A 26,584-nucleotide genomic window follows, 5' to 3' on the forward strand; every position below is an offset into this window, starting at 1 on the left:
AGGTACTCAATTAGAGATGAATGGATAAAGAAGACACATGCCACACACAAACAATATGGAATATTACACATCCATAAAGAAAAAAAACAAAACATGTCATTTGTAGAAATGAGGATAGAATTAGGAGGACACTATCTTGAGTGAGGTAAGAAAAGTTAAAAACACCAGATATTAGCTAGGTGCCAATGGCTCATGCCTATAATCCCAGAGACTCAGATGAGATCTAAGAATACTTGTTTGAAATCAGCCCAGGCACAAAAGTTCATGAAACTCCTACCTCCAATTATTCAGCAAAATGCCAAACTAGAGGGGTGGGTGGTCAAGTTGTAGAGTACCAGTTATAAGTGAAAAAGATAAGTGAAAGCATAGGCCCTGAGTTCAAGCCCTGTGTGCACATACACACATACACACCAAATAGTGTATGTTTTTGCTCATGTGGAAACTAGGCCTCTTATACACATTCTTATACACAGACATGCACATAGATATATGTACCTATATATGTGTGTATTTGGAAAAACAAAGCACATGTGTCTAACTAAGGGAATACGTAGAAGGAAAAAGAAAAGGAGAGAGAGAAGAAAGAAAGTGAGTAATACTGAGAACAGCATAAAGACCCTCAATGTAGCTGGAATGGGCGCTAGCAGGAGGGGCTGGGCGAACAAGGAAGGTGAGTGAGAGTGAATATGGTCAGAGTAGTTTGCATGTATGGAAATAGAACAATGAAACTGGCTGAAACTGCGTTAGAAGGGGGAAGGGAAAGTGAGAGAGGGAGGTGGAGTGGAACACACTGTATATCTGAGTGGAAATGTCACATGAAATCCCCTCTATGACGAATATATGATGGGTGGGGGGGTGGGGGGGAATAACTAAATGTAATATGAGACTCCAATTTAAACAAATCAGCAAAAAAACCTGCACATTTTTGTAACGCACTGAGAACACATTAACTAGCTAGGCTCACAGCTGTAATCCTAGCTATTCAAGAAGCTGAGGGGGCTGGGGATATGGCCTAGTGGCAAGAGCGCTTGCCTCGTATACTTGAAGCCCTGGGTTCGATTCCCCAGCACCACATATACAGAAAACGGCCAGAAGTGGCGCTGTGGCTCAAGTGGCAGAGTGCTAGCCTTGAGCAAAAAGAAGCCAGGGACAGTGCTCAGGCCCTGAGTCCAAGCCCCAGGACTGGCCAAAAAAAAAAAAAAAAAAAAGAAGCTGAGATCTGAGAATCATGGTTCAAAGCTAGTCTAGGCAGGAAAGTCCATACTCTTATTATCAATTAACTACCCCAAAGCTGGAGGTGGAGCTGTGGCTCAAGTGGTAGAGAGGCAGCCCTGAAGACAGAACCCAGACCCTGAGTTCAGCCTAGGGCACCAGGACACCAGTGCATACATGCGCACGCACACACATGCGTTTGCACACACACCTTAAAGGTATTCCTATTGCCACCAGATGCTCTGGTACCTGACTATGATTCCAGCATTCTGGGGCCTGCAGTAGAAGAATTCTAAGCTTAAGGCCAGTCTGGGCCAAACAGTGAGCAAGACATAGTCTCGAAAGAAAAAGGTATTGTTATTTTGTTAAATGTGACACATTAGGAAGATGTCTTTGCTTTTGAAAGATTCATATTAAGAACTGCAAATATAAATAACCCAAATCTAGACAGCCACACTTCGCCAGTGACTGGTGATTGGTGAACATTACTACAAACCAGCGGCTTTCAATCAGGTGTACTGTGCCCTCATGCTCTTTCCACAGGACATTCAGCAATGTCTAGAAACATTCTAGGTTGTCACAGTGGCAGGCAGGGTTGGAGGATGCTACTGACATTGAATGGAGAGAGGCCAGAGATGCCACCCAACATCCCCTAATGAATAGCAGTCCCCTACACCAAGAATTACCAAGGGCTAGCATGTAGCTCAAGTGGCAGAGCATGTGTATACCAAGCCTAAGACCTGAGTTCAAATCTCAGCATCATTAGAAAAAATAGGAAAAAAAACAGAACTCAGTCCAAAAGATCAACAGTGCCAAGGAGGAGAACTCTATGATCAATATAAGAAAACTGCCAGAAAAGATACATGATAATGCAAATATAGCAAATCACTCCTTCCTCCATGGAAGGTTACATGCTGTTCATTGGAAATTTTCTATTTGAACACTTTCATAATAAAAGGTTGAGAGAAATATTAAGTATCCTAATTATGTATTTAGCAAACAAATTTTTATTGCCAATAAGCCTCAAATGTAAGATTTGTGGTTTATGGTAGGGGCTGGATCCCCTAAGGCCTCACACAGGCTAAGTAAGCACTCTACCACTGTGCTACCACATCCCGGCTCCCAAATTTTAAAATAATAAAACTGAGGGGGCAGGTGGTTGAGTGCCTCTTACCAAGTACAGGGCCCTGAGTGCAAACCAAAGATACTCACTGACACGTTCATGTAGAAGCAGGTAAGGGTATTTCAGTATCTCAAGCAGAGGAACACGAAGCTTATTCTCAAAGTCTTGGCCAGTAAAGTCAAACAGCTGTGCCTCTCCATTGCTGTCTACTATATACAACTCGTCATCATCATCGTCTGCAAGTTCTGCTTTCATAGACTTTTCAAAGTGAGTGATAAGGCGCAGGGTTTCTAATTCCCATAAAACCTAGAGAGAAAAATGAGCAGCATATTTTATATCTTATCAACAAAAATAGTTGTGATAATCATTCAGGAAAACCTGTCTCTAATTTTTTGTTTTCCGGCTGGGAATATAGCCGAGTGGTAAAGTGCTTGCCTCGTATACATGAAGTCCTGGGTTCCATCCCTCAGCACCACAGACACAGAAAAAGCCGAGAGTGGCACTGTGGCTCAAGTGGAAGAGTGCTAGCCTTGAGCAAAAAGAAGCCAGGGACAGTGCTCAGGCCCTGAGTTCAAGCCCCAGGACTGGCAAGAAAAAAAATTTTGTTTTCTTGTGTGTGTAAGCTTTTATACCACATATAATAGCTTATTAAGTAGCTACAGTATTTCTCAAAAATAATACTGATATACCTCAATTTAAAACTCTAGGCATACTGACCAGACACTAATGGACTATACAACTTGTGGATGGGATTGAGAGGGAAAAACTGGGAGAGTACAAGAAAGTCCAAGAGACTCTTATCTCCAATAATCCACCAAAAAGCTACAAGTGGAGCTGTGGTTCAACTAATAGGGCACCAGCTTTGAGTAAAACAGCCGAGGGACAGTGCCTAAGCCCTGAGTTCAAGCCCTAGGACCAGCATAAAAAAGTTGGTGAGCCATGACCCTCCTGCTGGAAGGACTCCACTTCAGTGCAGATGGGATGGAATTAGCACATGATCCCTCACTAAAAACTATAGTGAGACTGTCTACAGCACACCACATCATCACAGACATTCTTTCTGAACTGCAGTCAGTCCTCTCAAATCCTGCCACTACTTTATCAGCTGAGTTTAAGGAACATAAACCAAGTTTACATCTAAATTCTTTGTTGTCATTTTGATATTCATGGCATCTTCACTAGGACAGCAAAGCATTGTTTCCAGAATCCTCCTTCTTTGCTCATCTGTACAAAGCAGCTCTTCTAATCTTAGCTCGCTTCTTATGCTCACATTTGCCCTTCCTTCCTCCACTGCAGTCTGGAACTCTGCAAAGGCCATGGGTTGGAATCTACTAGTCCCAAACTCATATGGATGTTGATACTGATCTTCTCCCATGTATAACTGTGTGTGTGTATGTGTGTGCGCGTGTGCGTGCACACACACTCGCGCCTGCCACACTGCCAGTTCTGGCTTTTTTGCATGAGTTTCAAGATTTATTAAAGTGTAGGTACGGTTCAGGTGGTAGAGTGCCAGCCAATCTTGAGCTTATAAAGCTAAGGGCGAGTGAGGCCCCAGCACACGTGGGCATGCAGTTTTCAAGATTGGCTCAGGCTGGCTCCAAACCAAGACGATAGACCTCAGCCTCCTGAGTAGCTAGGATTATAGATGTGAGCCACTGGTACCCAGCTACAAATGTTTTTAATGGCATCTGAAATATCAATTCTTTCCAGGTTTTCAACTTATTTATCCTAGATATGCAGGAATGACTGTGGCAACTACAGTCTCATGAATCTATAAAACATCCAATTCCAAAGTGCTCCTTGCCCCACAGGAGGAATGGATGTGTGTTAGGAGGCAAGGATGACTGGCACCATCCGCCTCATTCCATCCCCATCTTGCTCCTGAATAGCCAGGTACACTGTCAGTCAATACCAACATTTTAAAAGGAATTCTTTTTATGGAACAGCAGGTCTCAATAGTGGGCTTAATATATCCAGTAAAACTTGGTGTAAACAAATGTGCTATCTTGCTATCTTCCAGATTTTGTTATTTACAGAGCACAGGGAGAAAAGAATCTGTGTAATTCTTTGGCACTGTAGGATATCCAAAAATGGTAAATGAACAGACTTCAACTTAAAAAATCACCAGCTACATTAGCCCTCTAATTGAGCTGACCTGCCTCTTTTGAAGCCAGGTATTGGCTTCTCCTTTCCAGACATAGAAGTCCAAGATGGTTTCTCCGCCTGACATAAACTGTCTTTACATGGAAAATCTGCCGTCTGCTACAGTTACCTTCATCAGTTATGTTAGTCAGATCCTCTCCATAGCTTATGAAGCTGCAAAAAGAACGCTGTGGCTATTTTGCACAAAGGGCTTAACTTTTGGCCTACTTTAACTTTTTTCCTGTTGTGAGGCTTGAACTCAGGTCTTGGGTACTGTCCCTGAGACTTTGTGCTCGAGGCTAGCACTCTACCATTTGAGCCACAACTCCACTTCCAGTTTTTGAGTGGCTAATTGGGGATAAGAGTCTTATGAGCACTTTTCTGTGTGAGCTGGCTTTGAACCACAAACTTCAGATCTCAGCCTCCTGAAAAGCTAGGATTACAGGTGTAAGCCACTAGTGCCCAGTTCCTGCCTTAGCTTTTAGCTTGCTTTCCTCACTATTCTTCATCATCTCTGTGACTTTTAAAGCATAGGATGTGTGACTCTTGCTTAAACAATTAAGAGACCACTCTAGGGTTATTAACTGGCCTAATTTCAATACTGTTGTGTTTCAGGAACTAAGGAGACCTGAGGAAAGAGAAAAACTACTGGGCAATCAATAAAGCAGTCAGAACACAAAACAATTACTGGGCAGAAAACCTGGGCTCATGGCACCCCAAAACAATTATAATAGCAACATCAAAAATCACTGATCAGGGCTGGGAATATGGCCTAGTGGCAAGAGTGCTTGACTCCTACATATGAAGTTCTCGGTTCGATTCCCCAGCACCACATATATGGAAAACGGCCAGAAGGGGCGCTGTGGCTCAGGTGGCAGAGTGCTAGCCTTGAGCAAAGGGAAGAAGCTAGGGACAGTGCTCAGGCCCTGAGTCCAAGACCCAGGACTGGCCAAAAAAAAAAAAATCACTGATCAACATAATATATAATAATAATTAAAAGGTTAGAAATATGAAAAACACCAAATTGTGACAAAGACACAAATTGAATACATGTTGCTGGCAAAGTGGCACTGACAGATTCTAAGCAGGATACCAAAGCTTTCAGTTTGTAAAAAACAAAGCATCTACAATGTGCAATAAAGTAAAGCGGCAAATAGAGTATGGCTGTCTGTATTGGCTAGTAAGCCATACCTATAATACTCAGGAGACTGAGGCTTGGAGGATTGAAGTCTGAAGCCAGCCCAGGCGGGAAAACTAGACAGGTGCCTCAGAACATTGACTTCAGCAAAAAGACAGCATAAAGGCAGCTTGTTTCACAATTAGCACAACGCAAGATTCTTGATAGGTTTAAAACTATTCATCCTCACTTCCATATACTGTACATATCCCTGTAGTCTGTGCTTGTTTTATTAGATAAATGTAACAAACAAGACATGCTTATCCTCAGATTTCTAATTACTTACCATAAAAAGTCATTAAAGAAAAACAAAAAGAAAAGCAAAATATTGCTAGGTGCTGAGGACTTGCACTTATTATAATCCTAGCTGCTCAGGGGGCCGCAGCCTCCTGAGGATCTTGGCTCAAAGGCCAGCCCAGCCAGGAAATCCAGGAGACTCCCAGCTCAATCAGCCATCACAAAGCCAGAAACAGAGCTATGGCTCAAGTGACAGAGCACCAGTCTTGAGCAAAAAAATAAGGGGAAGCTTCCAGGCTCCGAGTTCAAGCCCCGGAAGTGATAAAAAAAAAAAAAAGCAAACAAACAAACAAAACCCCACTAAAACCACTGATACTGACATAACAGATGAAACCAAAAATATCCCACCCAACTCAATTTCTTTGTTTTTGTTTTTTGCTTTTTGCAGCAGGATCATACTCTGTGGCCCAACTAGCCTTAAACTTACAATCCGCCTGCCCTGATCTCCCAAATATTGGGAATGGCTACATTTCATAAAATTGTTTTATACTGAACTGAGTAAAACTGACTACAAATTCTACTTTAGATTTTAATGTCTTTGTACCAAACCTAAGTATTTACTCAGCACCTACTATATAACCCAGGAATTGATTAGAAGTGTATTCCCCTCAATGCTTCTGACCAGAGTTCAAACCTATTATTTTCTTAGTCATTAATCTATGAAAAATAATGCCTATCTAATGTCATTTACCTCATGCAAGAATGGCAATTCTTCTCTTGCTTTGTGGTATTCAGCCACACATTCTAAGCAGTAGCAGAGGTCTTCATCAGCTGTATGGAATTCTCCAGAGAGGGTCCTGGAGGCATAGCTCTTCAGGAAGTCAAGGGTGGAAATGCCACCAGGTGTGCACCAGCAACACGTACTCATTCTGGCCCTACATCCAAAAGAGAAGACAGCTAAAAAAAACTGAAGGAAAACACATCCACACTATTGTGAAGAACAGATGCCTTTCTACTTGTAACCCAGGTCTTCAAATATGTCTCCACAGCCAGAAGGTTCTGCTGGCCATGCATCAACCACAGACCTGACTGAGCACAAATCTGAAAGCAGGGATATGGGCTAGGCGGGGGTGGAGCTCAGCAGTGCAGGGCTTCCCTAGAATACAGTCCCGATATTTGATCCTCAGTAAAACAAAAAAACAAAGTCAGTGAACGTTTGATACAGAATTTGGTAGTATAATGTATTTTAACATGAACTCTGCCTAAAATTTATATTATGTACTCATAATCTCTGCTAATAGAAAGTCAGTAACTAACATTTTGAAAAAAAATTACTTTATGCTGAGGCTTTAACTTCACATCTAACTCGATAAAACAATTATAAAAATGCATGAGTACAATCAAATGCATGTGTTTTTATTACAAAATACTTAAATTTTTTACTTTTACTTAATTCTTTCCAGAAATATACTTTCTTCACACTTCTAAAGGGATTTAGAGTAACTTTCAATATTAAAGCACTCATAGAGGGGCTGGGGATAGTGCTTGCCTCGTATACATGAGGCCCTGGGTTCGATTCTCCAGCACCACATATACAGAAAATGGCCAGAAGTGGCGCTGTGGCTCAAGTGGCAGAGTGCTAGCCTTGAGCAAGAAGAAGCCAGGGACAGTGCTCAGGCCCTGAGTCCAAGCCCCAGGACTGGCCAAAAAAACAAAAACAACAAATAAAGCACTCATAGAAAAAGGAAGCTGAAAATAAGATTCTATCATACCTATAATCCTAGCTACTCAGGAAAGGCGGAGATATGAGGTTCACAGTTCAAAGACAGCCTGGGAAAGGACAGACTCTTCAATTAACCACCAAAAATATATAAATGGAGCTGTGGTTCAAGTGGTAGAGCACTAGCCTTGAGCAAAAAGTTCAGAGACTGAGTTCAGGCCCGGAGTTCAAACCCTAGGACTGACACACTGATACATACACACATAAACACACACATACACACACACACACACCATTAAAGCCTATAATTCTACTCAGAAGGCCGAGACCTGAGGATCAAAGCCAGCCTGGGAAGGCAAGTCCGTGACACACACACACACACACACACACACACACACACACACACACACACACACACACACACAATTAAAGCCTATAATTCTACTCAGAAGGCCGAGACCTGACTGGGAAGGCAAGTCCGTGAGACTCCTATCTCCAATTAACTACCAAAAAAACAAATCTCAAAGTAGAGCTCAAGCGGTAGAGTGCTAGCCTTGAGCAACAAAGCTCAGTGAGGGGAAACTGGGGGAAAGCAAAGGAAAGAAAAAAAGAAATGTACTCATAGCTGGGTGCTAGTGGCTCGTACCTGTATTTTAGCTACTAAGGAGGCTGAGATATGAGGGTGCATTTCAAAGTAAGCAGAAAAGTTGTCAGGGAAGTCCAATAAGAGTTGTAGCTCAAGTGGTAGAGCCTTGAGCAGAAGCTCAGGGACAGTGCTTAGACCCTGAGTTCAAGCCCTATGACCAACAACAATTACACACACACACACACACACACATTTTTAAATTCAAGGAATGGCCCAGACCATGAGTTCAAGCCCCAGGACAAGCACAAAAATAAGTAAAATTCTAGGGGTTGGGGATTTATCTCACTGGAAGAATGCTTGCATAGCAAGTACGGGACATGAGTTTGTTTCTTAGCACCACAAAAAAAAGCGCTAAAAAATAAGATTCTAAAATTAGGGACTTCCTCAAAAGTGGGACAGACAATATATGAGTTATACAGTTCTCATCTGAAAAAATAAAATAGTATGCAGATTCAGCTGCAGATAGCGGCCCTGTACTAACGCGAAGGCCACCACTCAGTTACACCTACAACCTGGCACAGGGCACAGGCCAACTAGGGAACACAATGCACACAGTCTTCACCATGTTTGTGCAGAATATAAAATTATTTTATTTAAACAAGAACGTCTTATCCCTGAAGCAAGAACATCATAATACTGAAAGTTAAGGGTTTGCAGAAGCTGGTTTTTCCAGTTGTCAACTCAATGTGGGGCCTGAACTAAGGCCCCACAAATAGAAAGGGACATTTCACAGATTCTGCAGTAAACTGTTTCAAACACAATTTTGGCAGGTAACAGATTATGGTCAACTGAAACTTACATCTTAAGGGACTGTAGTGCAAGTAAAATGCCGTGCACTTTAACAGAGCAAGAGGGAGGGAGTTCGGGGGGAGGTGGGAGAAAAATGAAGGAGAAGGTTAACAAGTTTGATAAGAAACGTACTCATTGCCTTACATATGAAACTGTAAGCACTCTGTACATCACTCTGACAATAAATTAATTTAAAAAATAACGGCAGAGAGAAAAAGGCACCTCCTAAGAAAATTATAAGATTTGTTTTATCTTTCAGAAACCTAGTCTAATTCTATACCCTAGAAAAGCAGATTAAATTTTTCCAGGTAGCGATGACTCAAGTGGTACAGCACTACCCTTGAAAGATAAAGTGAAGAATGCAAAGCTTGGCGTTCAAGCCCCAGGACCAGCAGATACACACAGGTAAATGAAAGTTACTGCCACAGAACAGGTACCTGTGAATGCAGAATATACTGTGACACTGCTGTAAGCACATTGGCAACAGAAACCAGCCAGGTATGCTAGCTCACACCTGTAATCCTAGTTATACAGGAGGTTGAGATTGGGCAGATTACAGATAAAGAGTCCAGCCCAGTCAAAAGTTTGCCAGACCACTTCTCAACCATTAGTTGGGCACAGTGGTCTGCATGTCAGTCCAGCTAGGTAGAAGGCTGAGAGATCTATGGGACAGTGGTTCCAGGCCAGCCTCAGTGGAAATGTTCCTAACTCCATCTCAGTGGAAGAAGATGGGCATTGGTAGCTTGTGCCTGTCATCTCTGCTATGGTGAAAAGCATAAAATAAATAGATCATGATCCATAGACACACCTCGGCAAAAAGTGAGATCCTATGTCAGAATAACCAGGCCAAGTGCCATTAGAAAGGACAAAATAATGGCATTTGCTGGAAAATAGATGGAACTAGAACAAATCATGCTGAATAAGACAAGCCAAGAACAGAGACAAACGTCATATGGTCTCCCTGGTATGCAGGTGTTGGAATTAAAATGCAAAGTAGAACGAAGTAAGCAGGTCTCAAGATACCAAAACACAGTAAAAAGAAAAGAGGACACAGAATGAGTGGAAAGTGTGTGAGAACAGTAATAATAATAATATAATACTATAGCAGAGGGGACCGCCAGCTACATTGGATACTGACGAAAGGGAACTAAGCAACTCATGGTGGGAATGGGAAGGAAGGAATGAGTGAAGGAGGGAACAGATGTTGCTAAACAAAAGGAAAGTAATGTACATATCATCCAAAATGGAGAAAATTATTTTAGTGTTAAAGTTCATAGACTTTGTAAGCTATGTAGAGTAGGATGACAATTTTCACCCTTGTGAAAGTTAAAATGTGTACTGTGAAATATGTGTAGTAACTTAAACCCCCCCAAAAAAAAATTGTATTAAAAAAAATAACCAGGCTGGGGATATGGCCTAAGGGTAGAGCGCTTGCCTCCTATACATGAGGCCCTGGGTTCGATTCCCCAGCACCACATATACAGAAAATGGCCAGAAGTGGCGCTGTGGCTCAAGTGGTAGAGTGCTAGCCTTGAGCAAAAAGAAGCCAGGGACAGTGCTCAGGCCCTGAGTCCAAGCCCCAAGACTGGCCAAAAAAAATAAATAAATAAATAGCCAGGCCAAAAAAAGAGCTGCAGGACTTTCATTGCTCAGCAGTAGAGCACATGCCTAGCAAGTGAGAGGCTCAAACCCCATACTTCCCCGAAAGGAAACAGATACTCTTGCCAATTTCTCCCAAAAGGCCACAATATGTGTATGTATGTTTGCACCTTTATCTTTATCTTTACTATCATAGTCTGATAGCAAAAGTCAGGTACTCTCAATAGCGTATGTTGTTACAAAAGATTGCTGATGAATAAGGACATCCTAAGAGTCACTACAGAACTACCCTGCCTGTTCTTGAGGTCTGTTTTACGCTCACTGACATCTTTGCTCAATCACTAACTTACTTCACAGACACAGGTCAGCATTAAGAGCAGTCCCTGAACACCAACCAAAGAGAGCTGGTATGTCAAAAGTATAGGATGTTAGCTATAACTTTCCACAGATTTATTCTAGGGATATAATTTCTCAATTCTATTTTTTCTTTGTCTTTTCTTTCTTCTTTTTTGGTACTGGGGATTGAATGCAGGACATTGCACTTGTTAGGCAAGTGCTTTGCCACTGAGCTACATCCCAGTCCCCCCCCCTTTTTTTTCCCCCGAGACAGTCTCTCTAGCAGGCAGACTGGCCTTGAACTCCATACAAAGTCCAGACTGTCCTTAAAGTTCAATCCTCCTGCCTCCATTTGCCAATGCTGAGATTACAGGGATGTATCACTATGCCCAGCTCAATTCTAAATGTTAACCAGTCAAGAATTTTGACTTGGGCTGGGAATATGGCCTAGTGGCAAGAGAGCTTGCCTCGTATACATGAAGCCCTGGGTTCGATTCTCCAGCACCACATATATAGAAAATGGCCAGAAACGGCTCAAGTGGCAGAGTGCTAGCCTTGAGCAAAAAGAAGCCAGGGACAGTGCTCAGGCCCTGAGTCCAACACCCAGGACTGGCCAAAAAAAAAAATATATATATATCAAAAATTTTGACTTGAATAATCTCCCACCATTCCTAGACAAACTTTTTTTTGGTGCTGGTAGTAGGGCTTGAACTCAGGGCCTCAAGTCCTTGCTTAGATTTTTGCTCAAGGCTGGTGCTCTATCAACTGGAGCCATACCTCCTGCTTCCAGCTTTCAGCTCATCAGAGATAAGAGTCTCACCAACTTTCCTGTCTGGGCTGGTTTCAAACCAGGATCCTCATATCTCAGTCTCCTGAGTAGCTAAAATTATAAGCTACCAGTACCTCACCCAGAAAAATATCTATAAAAAGCAATCTAAGCCAGGGCCAGTAGCTCATGCCTGTAATTCTAACTACTCAAGAGGCTAAGACCTGAGGATTGCAGTTTGAAACCAGCCAGCAGGAAAGCCTGTGAAATTCTTATCTCCAATAAACTACTTACTAAAAAAGCCCGAAGTGGAACAGCAAGCAGCTCAAATAGTAGAGAGCTCACCTCGAACAAAATAAGCTATAGTGACTATGCCCTGAGTTCAAACCCCAGGGCTGGCAGCTCCTTTGCATTCTAGCTTCTACCCTTACATTGCACTACGTATTTTCCTAAAAGTGCCCAATGATCACTCTATTAGCAATCCAATTGGAAATGTTCACTATGCATTTCTTAGCTATACCAACATGCCACTCTGCTGGTACTGTTACTCAAACTCCTTCACAATCACTTCTTTTCTCCCCATTTAAATATCAAAATCTCCCTAGCCAGGTATCCAGACATAGTGGTACATACTTATAATCCCAGCACTGGACCCTGAGGCAGAATTGTGAGTTCAAGGCTACACAATGAGTTTGGAACATAGTAAACCTCTGTCTCAAACAAAACAACTTATCTCCAATGGCTTAAAAGACTTCTAACCTTCACATTCAATAACCTCCCCTTCTCGTTGACCTTATTCAAAACCATGAACCATTCCCAAAGTGAAGTTACCAAAGACTGAAAAAGCATATAAAAGATGAAGTTTTACTATGTTGTTCCAGCTGGCAAACTCCTGGGATCAGGGCTGGGAATGAGGCTTGGTGGTAGAGTGCTTGCCTAGCATGCATGAGGCCCTGGGTTCGATTCCTCAGCACCACATAAACAGAAAAAGCCAGAAGTGGCGTTGTGGCTCAGAGTGCTAGCCTTGAGCAAAAAGAAGCCAGGGACAGTGCTTAGGCCCTTAGTCCCAAGCCCCAAGACTGGCAAAACAACAACAACAAAAAAAAAAAAAACAACTCCTGGGCTTCAGGGAGTCCCCTGCTTCAGTCTCTCTAGCTGCAGGGACTACATTCACAGCCACTGCACCCAGCTAAAAAGTGGACGGATGGACAGATCTGTACCTATTTCTGTATCATTGTCTCTATCTGTTCTGTACCTATTTCTGTACCGTTGTCTCTATCTGTATCTATATATGTATATACATACTAGCAATAGAAACCAGGGCCTTCACAATTGCTATACAAGCATTCTACCACTGACCTACCAACCCCTCCTAAGCTCCTATACTGATGCAATACTTTATTCTTGCTACTCAATAAATCGGGGATATGGAAGCTTTAGGCTGTGAGTGGAATCATTTGGTACATGAAAAGACAGACACATGCTTCCTACCAGCTTGCCTGAGACCCACTGCCTGTATTGATCACTTTCTAAATCTCATATGATCTCATAACTAACCAAATAGCCCTTATCAGAAAAAAGGTTCCCTGTGTTGGTGTGTAGGAGGAGGCCCGACCTGCAGCTCGCCTGAATAAAGCCTTTGCATTTTGGAAAAAAAAAAAAGAAAAAAGGTTCCCCTGGGCTGGGAATATGGCCTAGTGGTAGAGTGCTTGCCTAGCATGCATGAGGCCCTGGGTTCCATTCCTTAGCACCACATACACTGAAAAGGCCAGAAGTGGCGCTGTGGCTCAAGTGGAAGCCAGGGACAGTTCTCAGGCACTGAGTCCACGGCCCAGGACTGGCAAAAAAAAAAAAAAAAAAGAAAAACAGTTTCCCACCCCTGCACTAAATAAATAGCTAGCCTAAACTCTATAGCATAGCCTAAAACTCTATAACTGTATTCAATACCCAAATGCCAACAATGGAACTCTACTCCCAGGTCCTGATAGGCATTATAAAGAAAGCTCCACCAGACCAGAACAAAGCTCTTCCCCTCATCTGCTATTCACCCCTATTCCCTTACTGACACCATAATGGTGTGTGTGTGTGTGTATGTGTATGTGTGTGTGTGTGTGTGTGTGTGTGTAGGGGGCAGTATGGAGTTTAAACTCAAGGTCTTGTTCTTGCTAAGCAAAACCTCTTATCACTTTAGTCTTCTCAGAGTCTTTTGGGGCTTAGCTACTTTCTGGATAGATTCTGTAGCGTTTTCTGGGCCTGGGTTTTGCCCAAGATCAGCCTCAGACCATGGACCTCTCCCCTACACTTCCCACACTTGGAATTACAGACATGTCATGCTGCCCAGCTTATTGGGATGGAGATCCCATCCATTGGCTGTCTGTCGGGGGCCAACCTTAAGTATCTGGAATTACAGGCTTGCACTACCATATTCACTCATTCACCTAATCAATCTTAAAACTAGTAACCAATAAATTATCCTATCTTCTCATTCTCCCTTGTCCTGGTCTCTTGCATTTTTGCATCTCAGACTCTACCCCCTTAATTGCACCTCTATTTTCTACTCTGTGTTACTGCCTCTACCTTAATGTGCTTTCCTTATTTGCTAGGATTAATGAAGAAACCTAAATGACCTCTCTACCTCTTGTTTAATCCATGACCAATTTTTCTTCCATTATGTTGCCAAAGCACAACCTAGACTTCCAGTGCTACCTACAGGTAACTCCTCTACAGGGGGAACACAATTCAAATTCTAAACTCAAGCAAAAAGCCCTCCACAGCATGGCTTCAGCACCATCTCTTGCTGTCCCCTCACAGTCAATCCCCGTCACTTGGGTCTTCCTAAAATAATTCATGGAGCTGGCATCTCCTCACTGCAGAAGCACTTGCATCTGCATTGAACTGGAACTAGGATTCCATAAGAACCCTTGGGGGGGGGGGGGGGAAAGAGATCTTATCCATAGAAGTAAGATCAAGTTTTAGGTTTAGTTTGGTTCAAGTGGTAGACTGACAGCCAAGCAAGTATGAGGCCCTAAATTCAAACCCTAGTACATATGTATATATATATATATATATATATATATATATATAAATTCAAACTGCAGTACATATATATGTACACACACATATACATACATACATATAAACTTACATATATGAAAAATATATATTACATTTGATATTTGTATGCATGTGTGTGTGTGTATACTCTAACTGGCACCATAACTGATTGGCACCAGGCTGAGATGAGGAGAAAGGTTCAAAACCAGTCCCAGCAGACAAATTCAAGAAATTATCTCCAATTAATCAGTAAAAATGCCTGAAAGGAGAAGTGAAGGTATGGCTCAAGTGGTAGAGCACCAGCCTTGAGTGGAAAAGCTCAGCAAGAGCATATAAGATTCCCGAGTTCAAGCTCCTAGTATGATTCTGAGAAAACTGGACCTAAGAACAATTATTGTGTAATGTGCTCTGGGTATCATTGCATCTGGGAGACTTGGTGGAGTTATTCTCTCTTCCAGTTGGCCTTAAGCCTTCTCTGGCCCTCAGGACCCCATCATTACACCTATCAATGTGGTCTGAACTCCTACTGACTTTTACTAGCAGTCCTAAGCAGTGTTGAGTCTGTTAGGGCAAGGACCTGCTCTCTTTCTTTGTAGCTCAGTGCTCAGTATATATTCCACAACTGAAGAAAAAAAAAGTGGTAAATTTTTTTTTTAATTTAAAGAGTGATACCTTGGCAAATGTCCTACAGAGAAGTGACCCTCTCAGTGGGGACTCCTGGGCTTGTGAGGGAGTAAGGATCCATTCATCTCTATTCAGACTTCTGCATCCGAAAGAAATTTCTGAAATTCAAAAAGAAGCGAAACTTATGTGACTTTTAACTTTTTTTTAAAATCTCACCTCAAATCAACCTCACAAAGCCAGCGCATCTGAAGAGGAAGCTGGGACAGGGTTAGTCGACCCATGCACACACAAGAAATGAATAAGGGGTTCACTCTATTCTGACACCCTAGGTATTCAGGGGACGGCCCACTCAAGGAGCCGTTCCACATAGTCAAACCTCCCCGTCAGGAGGCTGGGTGCTGGGGGCTCCGGCCTGTAATCCTCGCTACTCAGAAGGCTGAGACCTGAGGCTCAGGGTTCAAAGACAGCCTGTGCAGGAAAACCGGTTAGGTTAGACTCCTCTATCAAAAAAGCCAGAAGCGGAGCTGCGTGTGGCTCAAGGAGTAAAGCCAGCACAAAAGCTGAAGGGCAGCGCCCAGGCCCTGAGTTCAAGCCCATCCCCAGCAAGTGCAGGTGACTCCACCCTCATCCCCAGCAGACCTGTCTCCCTGGGGAGCGCTTTCCCTTCCCTTCCGCTGTCCGCCCGTTTGGCGCCGCGAGCTCTCGCGCCGGGGCGCAGGGGGCGCCCACGAAGCCCGGGGGCGGGGCCGGCTGTCAGCGCGGCGGCCCGGCGGGCCAGGGGGCGGGCCTCCGCGGCCCTCCGAGCCCCAGCGCGGCGGGAGGGGCGGGACGGGGGCGGGGCCAGGGCCCGGCACTCGGCCCCACGCGACCCCTTCGCCCCGAGCAAACTGCGCAGAGCCTGGACGCCGGGCCGCGCACCGGGAGCGGCGGGGTACACCGACGGGAGGACCGCACGTCCCCCGTCCGGCCTCCAGCGCGCAGGAAGCACAAAGGGGCGGCTCACCAGCTGCGCCGGGACTCGGAGGCGCCGGCCCCCGCGCGCGATCCGGACGTGCAGGGCCCGCGCGCGCTCCCCGCCCCCACCGCGGCCTCGCGCAACGCTCGTTACTCCGCGCGGCTCGCGCGCGCGCCCGCCCGCCCGGCCGGCGGCCCCGAGCCGGCCGCGCCGCTCCCGCTCCGCTTACCCAGAGCCAGCCTTGGCCTGCGACCCACCTGCACGCCTCCACCCAACAGCCGGCCGCGGGCGGAAGTGCGGGGCCGCGCCCGCCATCCAACCCGCAGTCGCCGCGAGCGTAAGCTCCGCCCCCGCGCGGCGTTGGCCGCGCTCGGGCCCCGCCCCCGCGCCGCTCTCTTGTTTTGGTGGGCCGAGGGGCGGGGCTGGAGGGGAGGCGCTGCGGGGTGCCTCGGGTAGGCCTGAAGCCTGTGACTTGCGTCACTTCCGGGCTGGAGGGAGGACCAATCGGGGACGTCCGTCCTGACCATGGGCTGGCACCTGGGGTCCGGAGCGGGCGGGCCCGGGGCCACGCGCGCCGGGCCGGGGTTGGGCTCGACGCCGGCCCCCCTACCGTTCGCCGTCCCCTTCTCTCCTCTTTTCCAACGCCTCGACCCTTTGACGACGGGTGTTTTAAGAACAGAGATGCCGTTTTTTCCCCCACTCTAGCTTTCCTTTAGAGACCTACAACTTAACGGGCAGGCGCGTAATTTGGGAGTCCTTTGAGCGGTTAAGATGACGGGGAAAGCGCCCCTCGCTGTGGTGGGCAATCGCGACAGACGTGCTCCCAGGAAAATGCCCCGGGGAGCTACAACTCCCGCCTCCCCACCATCCCACCACCCCCCCTTTTTTTTTTTGTGCCAGACTGGGGGCTTGCACTCCAGGCCTGAGCGCCGTCGGCTGGAACGAGGCTGATGCTCTACAGTTCGATGCACAGCTCCGCTCCCAGCGTGTTGCTGGTTTAATGGGAGGTGAGTCTTAGCGACTTTCCTGCCCGGGGTTGGCTTGGAACCGCTATCCTGAGCAGGACGACGAGGCCTTTGCTTTGCTTTCCCTCTTCTCCGCCCCCCCCCCCACTCCCCGCGCCCCGCACCGCCGGCTTCTGCACCGTCTGTGCCCCGCGGTGACGAGGCTCCAACCCACGACCTCACGCTCTGGTCGGGCTTTCTCCAGCCGAGGCCCGGCGGTGCTCGGCCGCTTGAGCCACACTTGCAACGCTGCTGGCTGATGGTCTTTCTAACCGGTCGCAAATAACACGGTCACCAGCGATCCTCACTGCAGAGCGGACGTGGTCCGTGGCCCAAGCAGCGCGACGTGTCAGCCGTGGGAAGCCCCAGGGCCCGAAGGGGAAAGCGGGCTGGGGACATGGGATTCATGGGGGGGGGGGGGGAAGGGGAGGAGCTGTCCAGCGAGCTCGCAGCCCAGAATTTAAAAAAAAAAAAAAGTAAAAACTGTAAAAATAATAATAATAATAAATTAAATTAAATTAAAATTTTACTCCTACAAATAGTAGCTACTCAGGAGCCTGTGAGCTGCAGATCACAGTGCAAAGCGACCCGGGGCCGTGAAAGACTCATCTCCAAAATAGCCATCAAAAAAGAAAAAAAAAGAAAAAAAGAAAAGGAAAGGAAATCACAGAAAGCTGGAAGCGGCTTGAGCTGTGGCTCAAGGGGCGGAGCGGAGCGGAGCGGAGGGCGGGCCCCGAGCGGAGCAGCGCCTCGGCCCAGCGCCTAGGCCGCGAGTTCAAGCCCCACGCCCGCAGCCTAAAACATTATTAAAAAGAGAGAAAAACCAAACTATGTCGCCGAGAAGGGGCTTGCGGGAGAGCTGGGGAGCGGCTCCGGGGCCTGCAAGGCCGGTGGGGGGAGGCAGGGGTGGGGGCCACCCCCCCCCCAGCGCCCCGGGAGGCCCGAGCCCGGGCGGAGAGGGGTCTTACCCAGGCAGAATCTTCCCGGAGAATGAGCGGAGCGCAGGCAGAACGCCCGCGGGGCTCTGGCCTGGGAAAGTTCCAGGAGGGGGCGTGGCCTGTTGGGAGGCAGAGGACCGTTGGGATCGCCCACCCCCACCAGGCAAAAATCCGTTATTTCCCCACCCCCCACACACACCCGGAGGACTCCCCTCCCCCCCTCCCCAGGGCTCGGGTGGAAAGACCGTTAGGACAGCCCAGGCCGCGCGCGCGGGTCACCTGTCACCTGTCACCGCCACCCTGGCCCGTGTCACCCGCATCCTAACCATTTTGATGCCATACTTTTGACACGGGGGGTCCTAGGGGGATATAGATCCTTGCAGTTTATTACATAGCATTAGGTGGATACTGTATTCTTTATTTTATTTTATTTTTATATTTTTTTACTAAAGTAACCATAAAAGAATACAAATGCCCAAACTGCCTGAGGAAAAAAAACTGAACATTACCCTTCGTCCACAATGGGGGGAACCTATACTTGAGACATCCTAACTCCAGTTTGGAGACCCCCCAAAAAATAATTTTAGGGGCATAAGAAAATGACTTCCCTTCTCATAAAATTGGGGGGAAAGTTGGTTGAAGAAAAATGTTTTACTGTACAGCATTAATATATTTTTCTTTATATCAAGTCATTTAGAGGGTTTGTTGTTGTTGTTGTTGTTGTTTGCCAGTCCTGGAGCCCATCTCTGGGCCTGGGCGCTGTCCCTCAGCTTCTTTTTTTTTAATTTTTATTTTTTGGGGTAGTTTATTGGAGATAAGAGTCTCATGGACTTCCTGCCCTGGCTGGTTTCACACCACGATCTTCAGATCTCAGCCTCTTGAGTTGCTGGGATTACAGGCATGAGCCACCAGCACCCTGTTTTTTTTTTTTGTTGTTGTTGTTTTGTTTGTTTTTGTGGGGTTTTTTAGAGTTTAAACCATTTATTTAAGAAATAAATGTTGCCAGGCGGCTCATAGCTGTAATCCTTGCTCCTCAAGAGGCTGAGATTGGAGGAACAGAGTTCAAAGCCAGCTTGGGAAGGAAAGTCTGTGAGACTCATCTCCACTAAACACACTAAAACAAACCAAAACAAAAAGCCAATAATGGAGCTGTGGTTCAAATAGAAGCACTTGAAATTCAGGAACAGTGCCCAAGCCCTGAGTTTGAGAGCCAGGACGGACACACTCAGACACACGGACACACACACACGTAATGTTTATACCAGTCTTTACAGCCGCCTTGTGCATGTTAGGTAAGCACTCTGCCACTAATCCACTCTCCGTACCCAAACAATAGATTTAAAAGAGTCAATTAAAATTTTAAATTTGCTTGCTTGGCTGGCATTCGCTCTGTGCTCTGGACCTGCTATGATTTTTCTTTATTTTTTTTTTTTTTTTGCCAGTCCTGGGGCTTGGACTCGGGGCCTGAGCACTGTCCCTGGCTTCTTTTTGCTCAAGGCTAGCACTCTGCCACTTGAGCCACAGCGCCACTTCTGGCCATTTTCTGTATATGTGGTGCTGGGGAATCGAACCCAGGGCCTCATGTATATGAGGCAGGCACTCTTGCCACTAGGCCATATCCCCAGCCCCCCTGCTATGATTTTTGCTTGTTATTTTGGAGATTGAGTCTCAAGGATGTTTCTTCCTGGGCTAACTTTGAAGCACATTTTAAATTATTTATTTTTTTTTATTTTTTTATTTTTTGGTGCTGGTCCCCGGGCTTGAAATCAGGGCCTGGGGTACTGTCTCTGCACTCTTTTTGCTCAGGACTAGCTAGAAGCATTATACCACTTGGGCTATAGCTCCACTTCTGGCTCTTTTAGTGATTAACTGGAAATAAGTCTCGTGGAGTTACCTGCCTGGGCTGACTTTGAACTACGATCCTCAGATCTCAGGCTCCTGAATAGCCAAGATTACAGCATGGACCACCGACACCTAGCCCATATTTAGATTTTGACAAAGTGCTTTAATCCTTAATGCTTTTTTTGTATTCTAAGAATTTACAAATGTTTTCTCTCATTTTTCTACTACCCTTTTACCTTTTTTTTCTGTGTACATGTGATCAAATGGAGTCCAGATTTTTGTTACCAGTGGCTTATTTGGCTCTTGTCTAGAGTCTCGATCAAGGAATTGATCAGAGAGACAATAGAGTAAAACAAAGCAGCAAACTTTATTCAAATTGTTATTAAGGGAGGTAGCTGATTATAGCCATGAGCTCAAGGGCTGGTTCCATATCCATTACATCCAGATATTCCAGAATCAGATTTTTTAATAGAACCATTTGGTTCCTGGACCAGTTATTGATCTAATGACTCTTAGTGCTCAGGAGAAAACCTGAAACTGTAAATGTCTACAATTACAAAAGAAGAAAAATATCAAATAATTTTATTACTTCATTACTTTATTGCTCATGGTTGTGGCTGAATGTCACATCAGGCATGTACAATAAACTGTCTCTTCTGCTGTTGCAGCTGAAGTTTCAAAAAAAAGTGAACAAATCAAAAGTTAGCAAAGGAAATATAAAGAGTGGCAATAAAGCAGAAAGTAGAAAAGCAACAGGGAAAATTAACAACAAATTGGATCTTTGAGAAAACTAACACAATTTGTGTTGCTTCCAGAATGGTAAAAAGTAGTTATGTTTAAATCACATAGCCAGTAGCCAGTGGCTCACATCTGTAATCCTAGCTACTCAGGAGGCTGAGATATGAGGATCATGGTTCAAAGCCAGCCCCTGCAGGAAAGTCTGTGAAACTTTTTTTTTTTCTTAATGTGGTAGTCGTAGGGCTTGAACTCTGAGTCTGGGCCCTGTCCCTGAGCTCTTCAGCTCAAGTCTAGCACTGTACCACTTTGAGCCACAGTCCCACTTCCGGTTTTCTGGTGATTAATTGGAGATAAGAGTCTCATGGATTTTCCTGCTGGTGCTGGCTTTGAACCATGATCCTCAGATCTCAGCCTCCTGAGTAGCTAGGATTACAGGCCTGAGCCACTGGTACCCAGCTTCTGAGACTCTTATCTCCAATTAACCAAGAAAAAAAGCCAGAAGTGGAGATGTGGCTCAAGTGGTAGAGTGCTATCTTTAAGCAAAAAAGCTCAAAGACAGTAGTACCAGCCCCTGAGTTCAAACCCAGAGCTGGCAAAATAAAAATAAAAAAGAAAGAAGGAAGGAAAATTATATGTTTAAATCACATAGCCAGTCACCAGTGGCTCACACCTGTAATCCTAACTACTCATGAGGCCAAGATCTAAGGATCATGGTTCAAAGCCAGCCCAGATAGGAAAGTACCCGAGACTCTTATCTCCAATGAATCAGCAAGAAGCCAGAAGGAGAGACATGGCTCAAGTGGAAGAGCACCAGCCTTCAGTGAAAAATCTAAGTGAGAACTTGAGGTCTTGAATTCAAGCCCTAGTACTGGGACCAAAAAAAGTGGGGGATCAAGTGGGTTCCAGTGGCTCATGCCTATGAGCCTAGCTACTCAGGAGGCTGAGTTCAAAGCCAGCTCAGGCAAGAAAGCCTATGAGACTCTTATCTTGAATTAACCTTCAGAAAACCAGAAGTGGAGCTGTGGCTCAAAGTGATAGAGTGCTAGTCTTGAGCGAAAAAGCTCAGGGAGAGTGTCTAGGTCCTGAGTTCAAGCCCCATGACTGACAAAAAAAGTGGGGGGGGGGATGAGGAAGGGAAAAAAGTATATACACTATGTAGAACATTAACTATGCAACTTGTGGAAAGTGAAACAAAGTGAAGAGATAACATTGTCCAAAAACAAATGTATTCCTTACCAAGACACCAAAAAGAAAAAAAAAAGTTTAAGTTGGAACATTCTATTGACTTTACAGAAATCAAAAGGATTATCAAAGTGAGTATACTGAGACATTCAGAAAAAATAAGCAGGGCCTCTAGGCCTGGGAATGGCCATACTGTGAAACATGAGGTAATCCCCATGAGCCAGCCTGGCCCACACAACAAGACCCAATGTTAGCACACACAAGAATCCATCCCAGATCCTACTGGATTTAACATTTCTAAAACGTTTTAATATTAAATACTTGAAATGAAAAATATACAGAATTTTTGTTTTGTATATTATTTCTATGGTTTATGCCTGTAATAAAATATATCAATTGATCTGTGTGTGTGTGTGTGTGTGTGTGTGTGTGTGTGTGTGTGTGTGTGTGTGTGTGTGCTAGTCCTGGGGCTAAAACCCAGAGTCTGGACTTCTTTTTTTTTTTTTTTTTGCCAGTCATAGGGCTTAGACTCAGGGCCTGAGCACTGTCCCTGGCTTCTTTTTGCTCAAGGCTAGCACTCTACCACTTGAGCCACAGCGCCACTTCTGGCTTTTTCTATATATGTGGTGCTGGGGAATTGAACCCAGGGCTTCATGTATATGAGGCAAGCACTCTTGCCACTAGGCCATATTCCCAGCCCCAGAGTCTGGACTTCTTTTGCTCAAGGCTAGTGTTCCACCACTCGAGCCACAGCTCCACTTCCATCCAGCTTTTTTTGGTAGCTTAGTGAAGATAAAGAGTCTCATAGACTTTCCTGCCTGTTTGGCTTTGAACCACAATCCTCAGATCTTGGCCTCCTGAGTAGCTGGCATTACAGGTGTGAGCCAGTGGTGTCTAGCTGATTGATCTCTTTTACAAGGCAAGCACTTTACCGCTAGGCCATATTCCCAGCCCTGATCTCTTTTATAGGAAACTCCACTAAAAGTTCATCACTTATATTAAGCATGATAAAAAATGACGAGCAAAATGCCTGTAATAAAAACACTGTGTGAAAGCATTACAAATGTCCCATACCCCTTTTTCCCATTTTTTTTAAATTTGCTGGTACTGAGATGTCCCTTAGCTTTATGCTCAAGTCTAGTGCTCTACCACTTCAGCCACAGCTCCACTTCTAGCCTTTTGGGTTAATTGGAGATAAGAGTCTCAGAGACTTTCCTGCCTGGGGCTGGCTTTTAACCATGGTCCTCAGATGACAGTCTCCTCAGTAGCTAGAATTACAGGTGTGAGTTACCAGTGCCTGGCCCCAAAACACTACTTGATGATGGGCAATCACCAACTGCTAGAGAGAATATGAAACCAAACCCACTTACTGGATTGGACTCCAGACAACAGCTACCATCTGACATTCTAAATAAAGATTTTGCATAGACAACCTGCAGAAAAATCTGATGACTTGCTAATTCACTAATTAAAAGCACTAAGGACCTGGGATTTATGTCTCCAGTTGAAACATTGAAGACACTTGTCCATGGCTCATGCCTGTAATCCTAGCTACTGAGGAGGCTGAGATCTGAGGATCATGGTTCAAAGTTAGTACAGGCAGGAAAGTCTGTGAGACTCTTACCTCCAATAAACTACCAAACAAGCCAGAAGTAGAGCTGTGGCTCAAGTGATAGAGTACCAGCCTTGAGCAAAAGCAGCTCAGGGACAGCACCAGCTTGAACCTTGAGTACAAGCCCCAATACTGGGGGCAAACAAACAATCCTAAGAAAGTCCATGTCTACCTTGAGATCAAGTCCCAGTACTAGCATTTTTCTTCTTTTTTCTTTTCTTTTTCTTTCTCTTTTTGCCAGCCCTGGGCTTGAACTCAGCATCTGGGCTTTATCCCTGAACTTTTGTACTCAAAGCTATTCCTCTACCACAATAGCCACAGCTCTATTGCTGGCTTTTTGTTAATTAACTGGAGAGTCTTCCAGACTTTCTTGCCTGGGCTGGGTTTGAACCATGATCCCCAGATCTCAGCCTTCTGAGTAGCTAGGATTACATTGGGTGCCACTGGAATCTAGCTACAACTTTTTAAAACTAAAAACAAGAATGAGCTGGGGGCTGGGAATGCGGCCTAGTGGTAAAGTGCTCGTCTCATATACATGAAGCCCTGGGTTCGATTCCTCAGCACCACATATATATAGAAAAAGCCAAAAGTGGCACTGTGGCTCAAGTGGCAGAGTGCTAGCCTTGAGCAAAAAAGAAGCCAGGGACAGTGCTCAGGCCCTGAGTTCAAGCCCCAGGACTGGCCAAAAACAAAACCAAACAAAAAAGAATGAGTTGGGCACTGGTGGCTTAGAGGGAGGGGGATTTGAACTCAAGGCCTTGCACTTAATAGGCAGGTGCCTTACTACCACTCGAGCCATGTCTCCAGAGCCCTGTGGCTTACTTTGTGTTATTCTGCCTGGTCCTTGGAGATTCTTAAATAGGTGAATATTTGTCATCAGAATTGAAATTCTAGCCAGGTGCTGGTGGCTCATGCCTGTAATCCTAGTCGCTCAGGAGGCTGAGATCTGAGGATCATGGCTCAAAACCAGCATAGGCAGGAAAGTCTGTGAAACTTATCTCCAGTGAACTACTCTGAAGAAGCCAGAAGTGGTGCTGTGGCTCAAGTGGCAGAGCACTTGAACACAAAGAAGCTCAAGGGCAGTGTCCAAGCCCTGAATTCAGGCCCCAGGACTGGCAAACAGCAAGAAGTGATATCGCCAGTGATATCACTGGCGAAGGTGAGAAGCCTGGGGGAGCAGAGCCTGGCGCGGATGCAAGAGCTTGAGGTGGGTGGGGGCGATTAGGAAATCGTCTGCAGTTAGACTTGAGCTGTAAGTCATCTGAGTGAGAGATGGCACATCTGACCTCTCACTCCACCGTCAGCAACCATAAGCATAGATGCTCGTACAAGGCATGGGAAGAAAAGAAGATGCCCCATATGGAGAGCTCTGACTGCACTGACACCTCAAGGCTGGGGCCATGGCAGGTGGGCAGCAACTGCTAGCTGATTCCACATGGAGAACCAATTTCATATGTGCATACAGGACCAGTGAGACCAGTGTATGGTAGTAACGATCCAGACTAACAATTTTGGGCAGGGATCAGTGCAGGATGAGAAACTTGGACAAGGTGTGCAAGGCTCAGGTCTAGTGGCTGGCTTAGTGGGGGGTGCATGTCATCTGCATGCAGAAGGTGATGAGGGACAGCTTTAAGGTTTTTACTGAATTGTGAAGAATGCAGAAGAATGTGGAAGGGCTGAGTGCATAGCTGGTGTAGGGTACTGACTGCCAAGACTGCTAGAGAAGCTGGGTGCCTGTGGCTCACACCTGTAATGCTAGCTTCTTGGGAGGTTAAGATCTGAAGATCATGATTCAAAGCCAGCACAGGAAGACAAATCTAGGATTCTTGCCTCCAATGAACCAGCAAAAAGATGGAAGTAAAGGCATGGCTCAAGTGGCCGAGCACTAGTCTTGAGCAAAAAAAGCAAAGCAAGAGTACAAGGACAGCCAGGTGCTGGGGGCTCACACCTGTAATCCTAGCTACTCTGGAGGCTGAGATCTAAGGATCATGATTCAAAGCTAGCCTGGGTAGGAAAGTCCATGAGACTTTTATCTCCAGTTAATCACCAGAAAACAAGAAATGGAGCTGTGGGCTCAAAGCAGTAGAGCTCTAGTGTTGAGCACAAAAGCTCAGTAATACTGCTCAATACTGGCACATTAAGGAAAAATGCTGAAGAGTCACAGTGGATTGCTGGGTCCACTTAAAGCTGGTTACCATGGTTACAGTGAAGCCAGCTGGCTTAGTTGTGGTTTTATTCTGGTCCTTGGGGTACAGATAGAAGGAAAGTGGCAGAGTTCACCCAGTCCTGGGGCCTTGCATAGGAAAATGCCATGAGAGGAGAGGCAAGGATGGCGGGTATACAGCGGGGGCAGTCCAGGAGGCTGGGACAGTCTGTGTGCTTAGCTCCCATTAGGACCTGGCTCATTGCAGGTGGCCCACAGTTAGGGGAACTGAAGGGAGTTCTCTGTGCTCTGTATGCTGCATCTCTCGGGGTGCTTGCTGCTGGTGGGGGCCATCAGTGATGGCCCACCCACAGAACCTGTTCAAGGTTGTTTAAAACGTCTTAGGGTTGTTGTTCCCAGCTTGTTCGCAGTAAGCTGGGGGCTGCTATGGTTGCTGTCGTCTTTCTGAAGCTGCTGTACCACTTCCTGCTGGCACTGGGCACAGGCATCCTCTGGTTTCCTCCTCCGCCCTTTCCTCTCTGCAGCAGGGTTCTTAGCACCGAATGTTCATGGAGGCAACAGATTCAGCCTCCAGTCAGGTTCTCTCTTTGTCCCATGGACTGGGAGTCTGTGTAAAGGCACCCCTCTGGACCCCACGGTGACCCCATCTCAAACCACATTCAGGTCCTCTCATTGAGTTCCTGCATCGTCCGAACACACACACACACACACACACACACACACA

General features: G+C 45.6%; 1 protein-coding gene across 3 annotated transcripts in view; it reads right to left on the reverse strand.

Moving 5' to 3' along the window:
- Positions 1 to 16,765, reverse strand: part of Setx (senataxin) — a 68,622-nt gene extending 51,857 nt beyond the window's left edge. For 2 of the 3 annotated variants that reach the window (XR_007210779.1, XM_048345383.1), the window contains exons 1-4: positions 16,638 to 16,765; positions 15,474 to 15,583; positions 6,643 to 6,826; positions 2,425 to 2,641 (exon numbers count right to left, since the gene is read on the reverse strand). Coding sequence is in view for 2 of the 3 variants with exons in the window: in XM_048345383.1 (XP_048201340.1) it covers positions 2,425 to 2,641; positions 6,643 to 6,819 (394 nt within the window). In the remaining variant the exon portion in view is untranslated. Of the gene's footprint in view, positions 1 to 2,424; positions 2,642 to 6,642; positions 6,827 to 15,473; positions 15,584 to 16,609 lie in introns of all 3 variants that reach the window. The other variant, XM_048345397.1, reaches the window with a different exon arrangement.
- Between the last annotated feature and the right edge of the window lie 9,819 nt (positions 16,766 to 26,584).

This window comes from Perognathus longimembris, chromosome 1, assembly GCF_023159225.1.
Source record: "Perognathus longimembris pacificus isolate PPM17 chromosome 1, ASM2315922v1, whole genome shotgun sequence".
In the NCBI taxonomy this organism is placed as follows: Eukaryota; Metazoa; Chordata; class Mammalia; order Rodentia; family Heteromyidae; genus Perognathus; species Perognathus longimembris.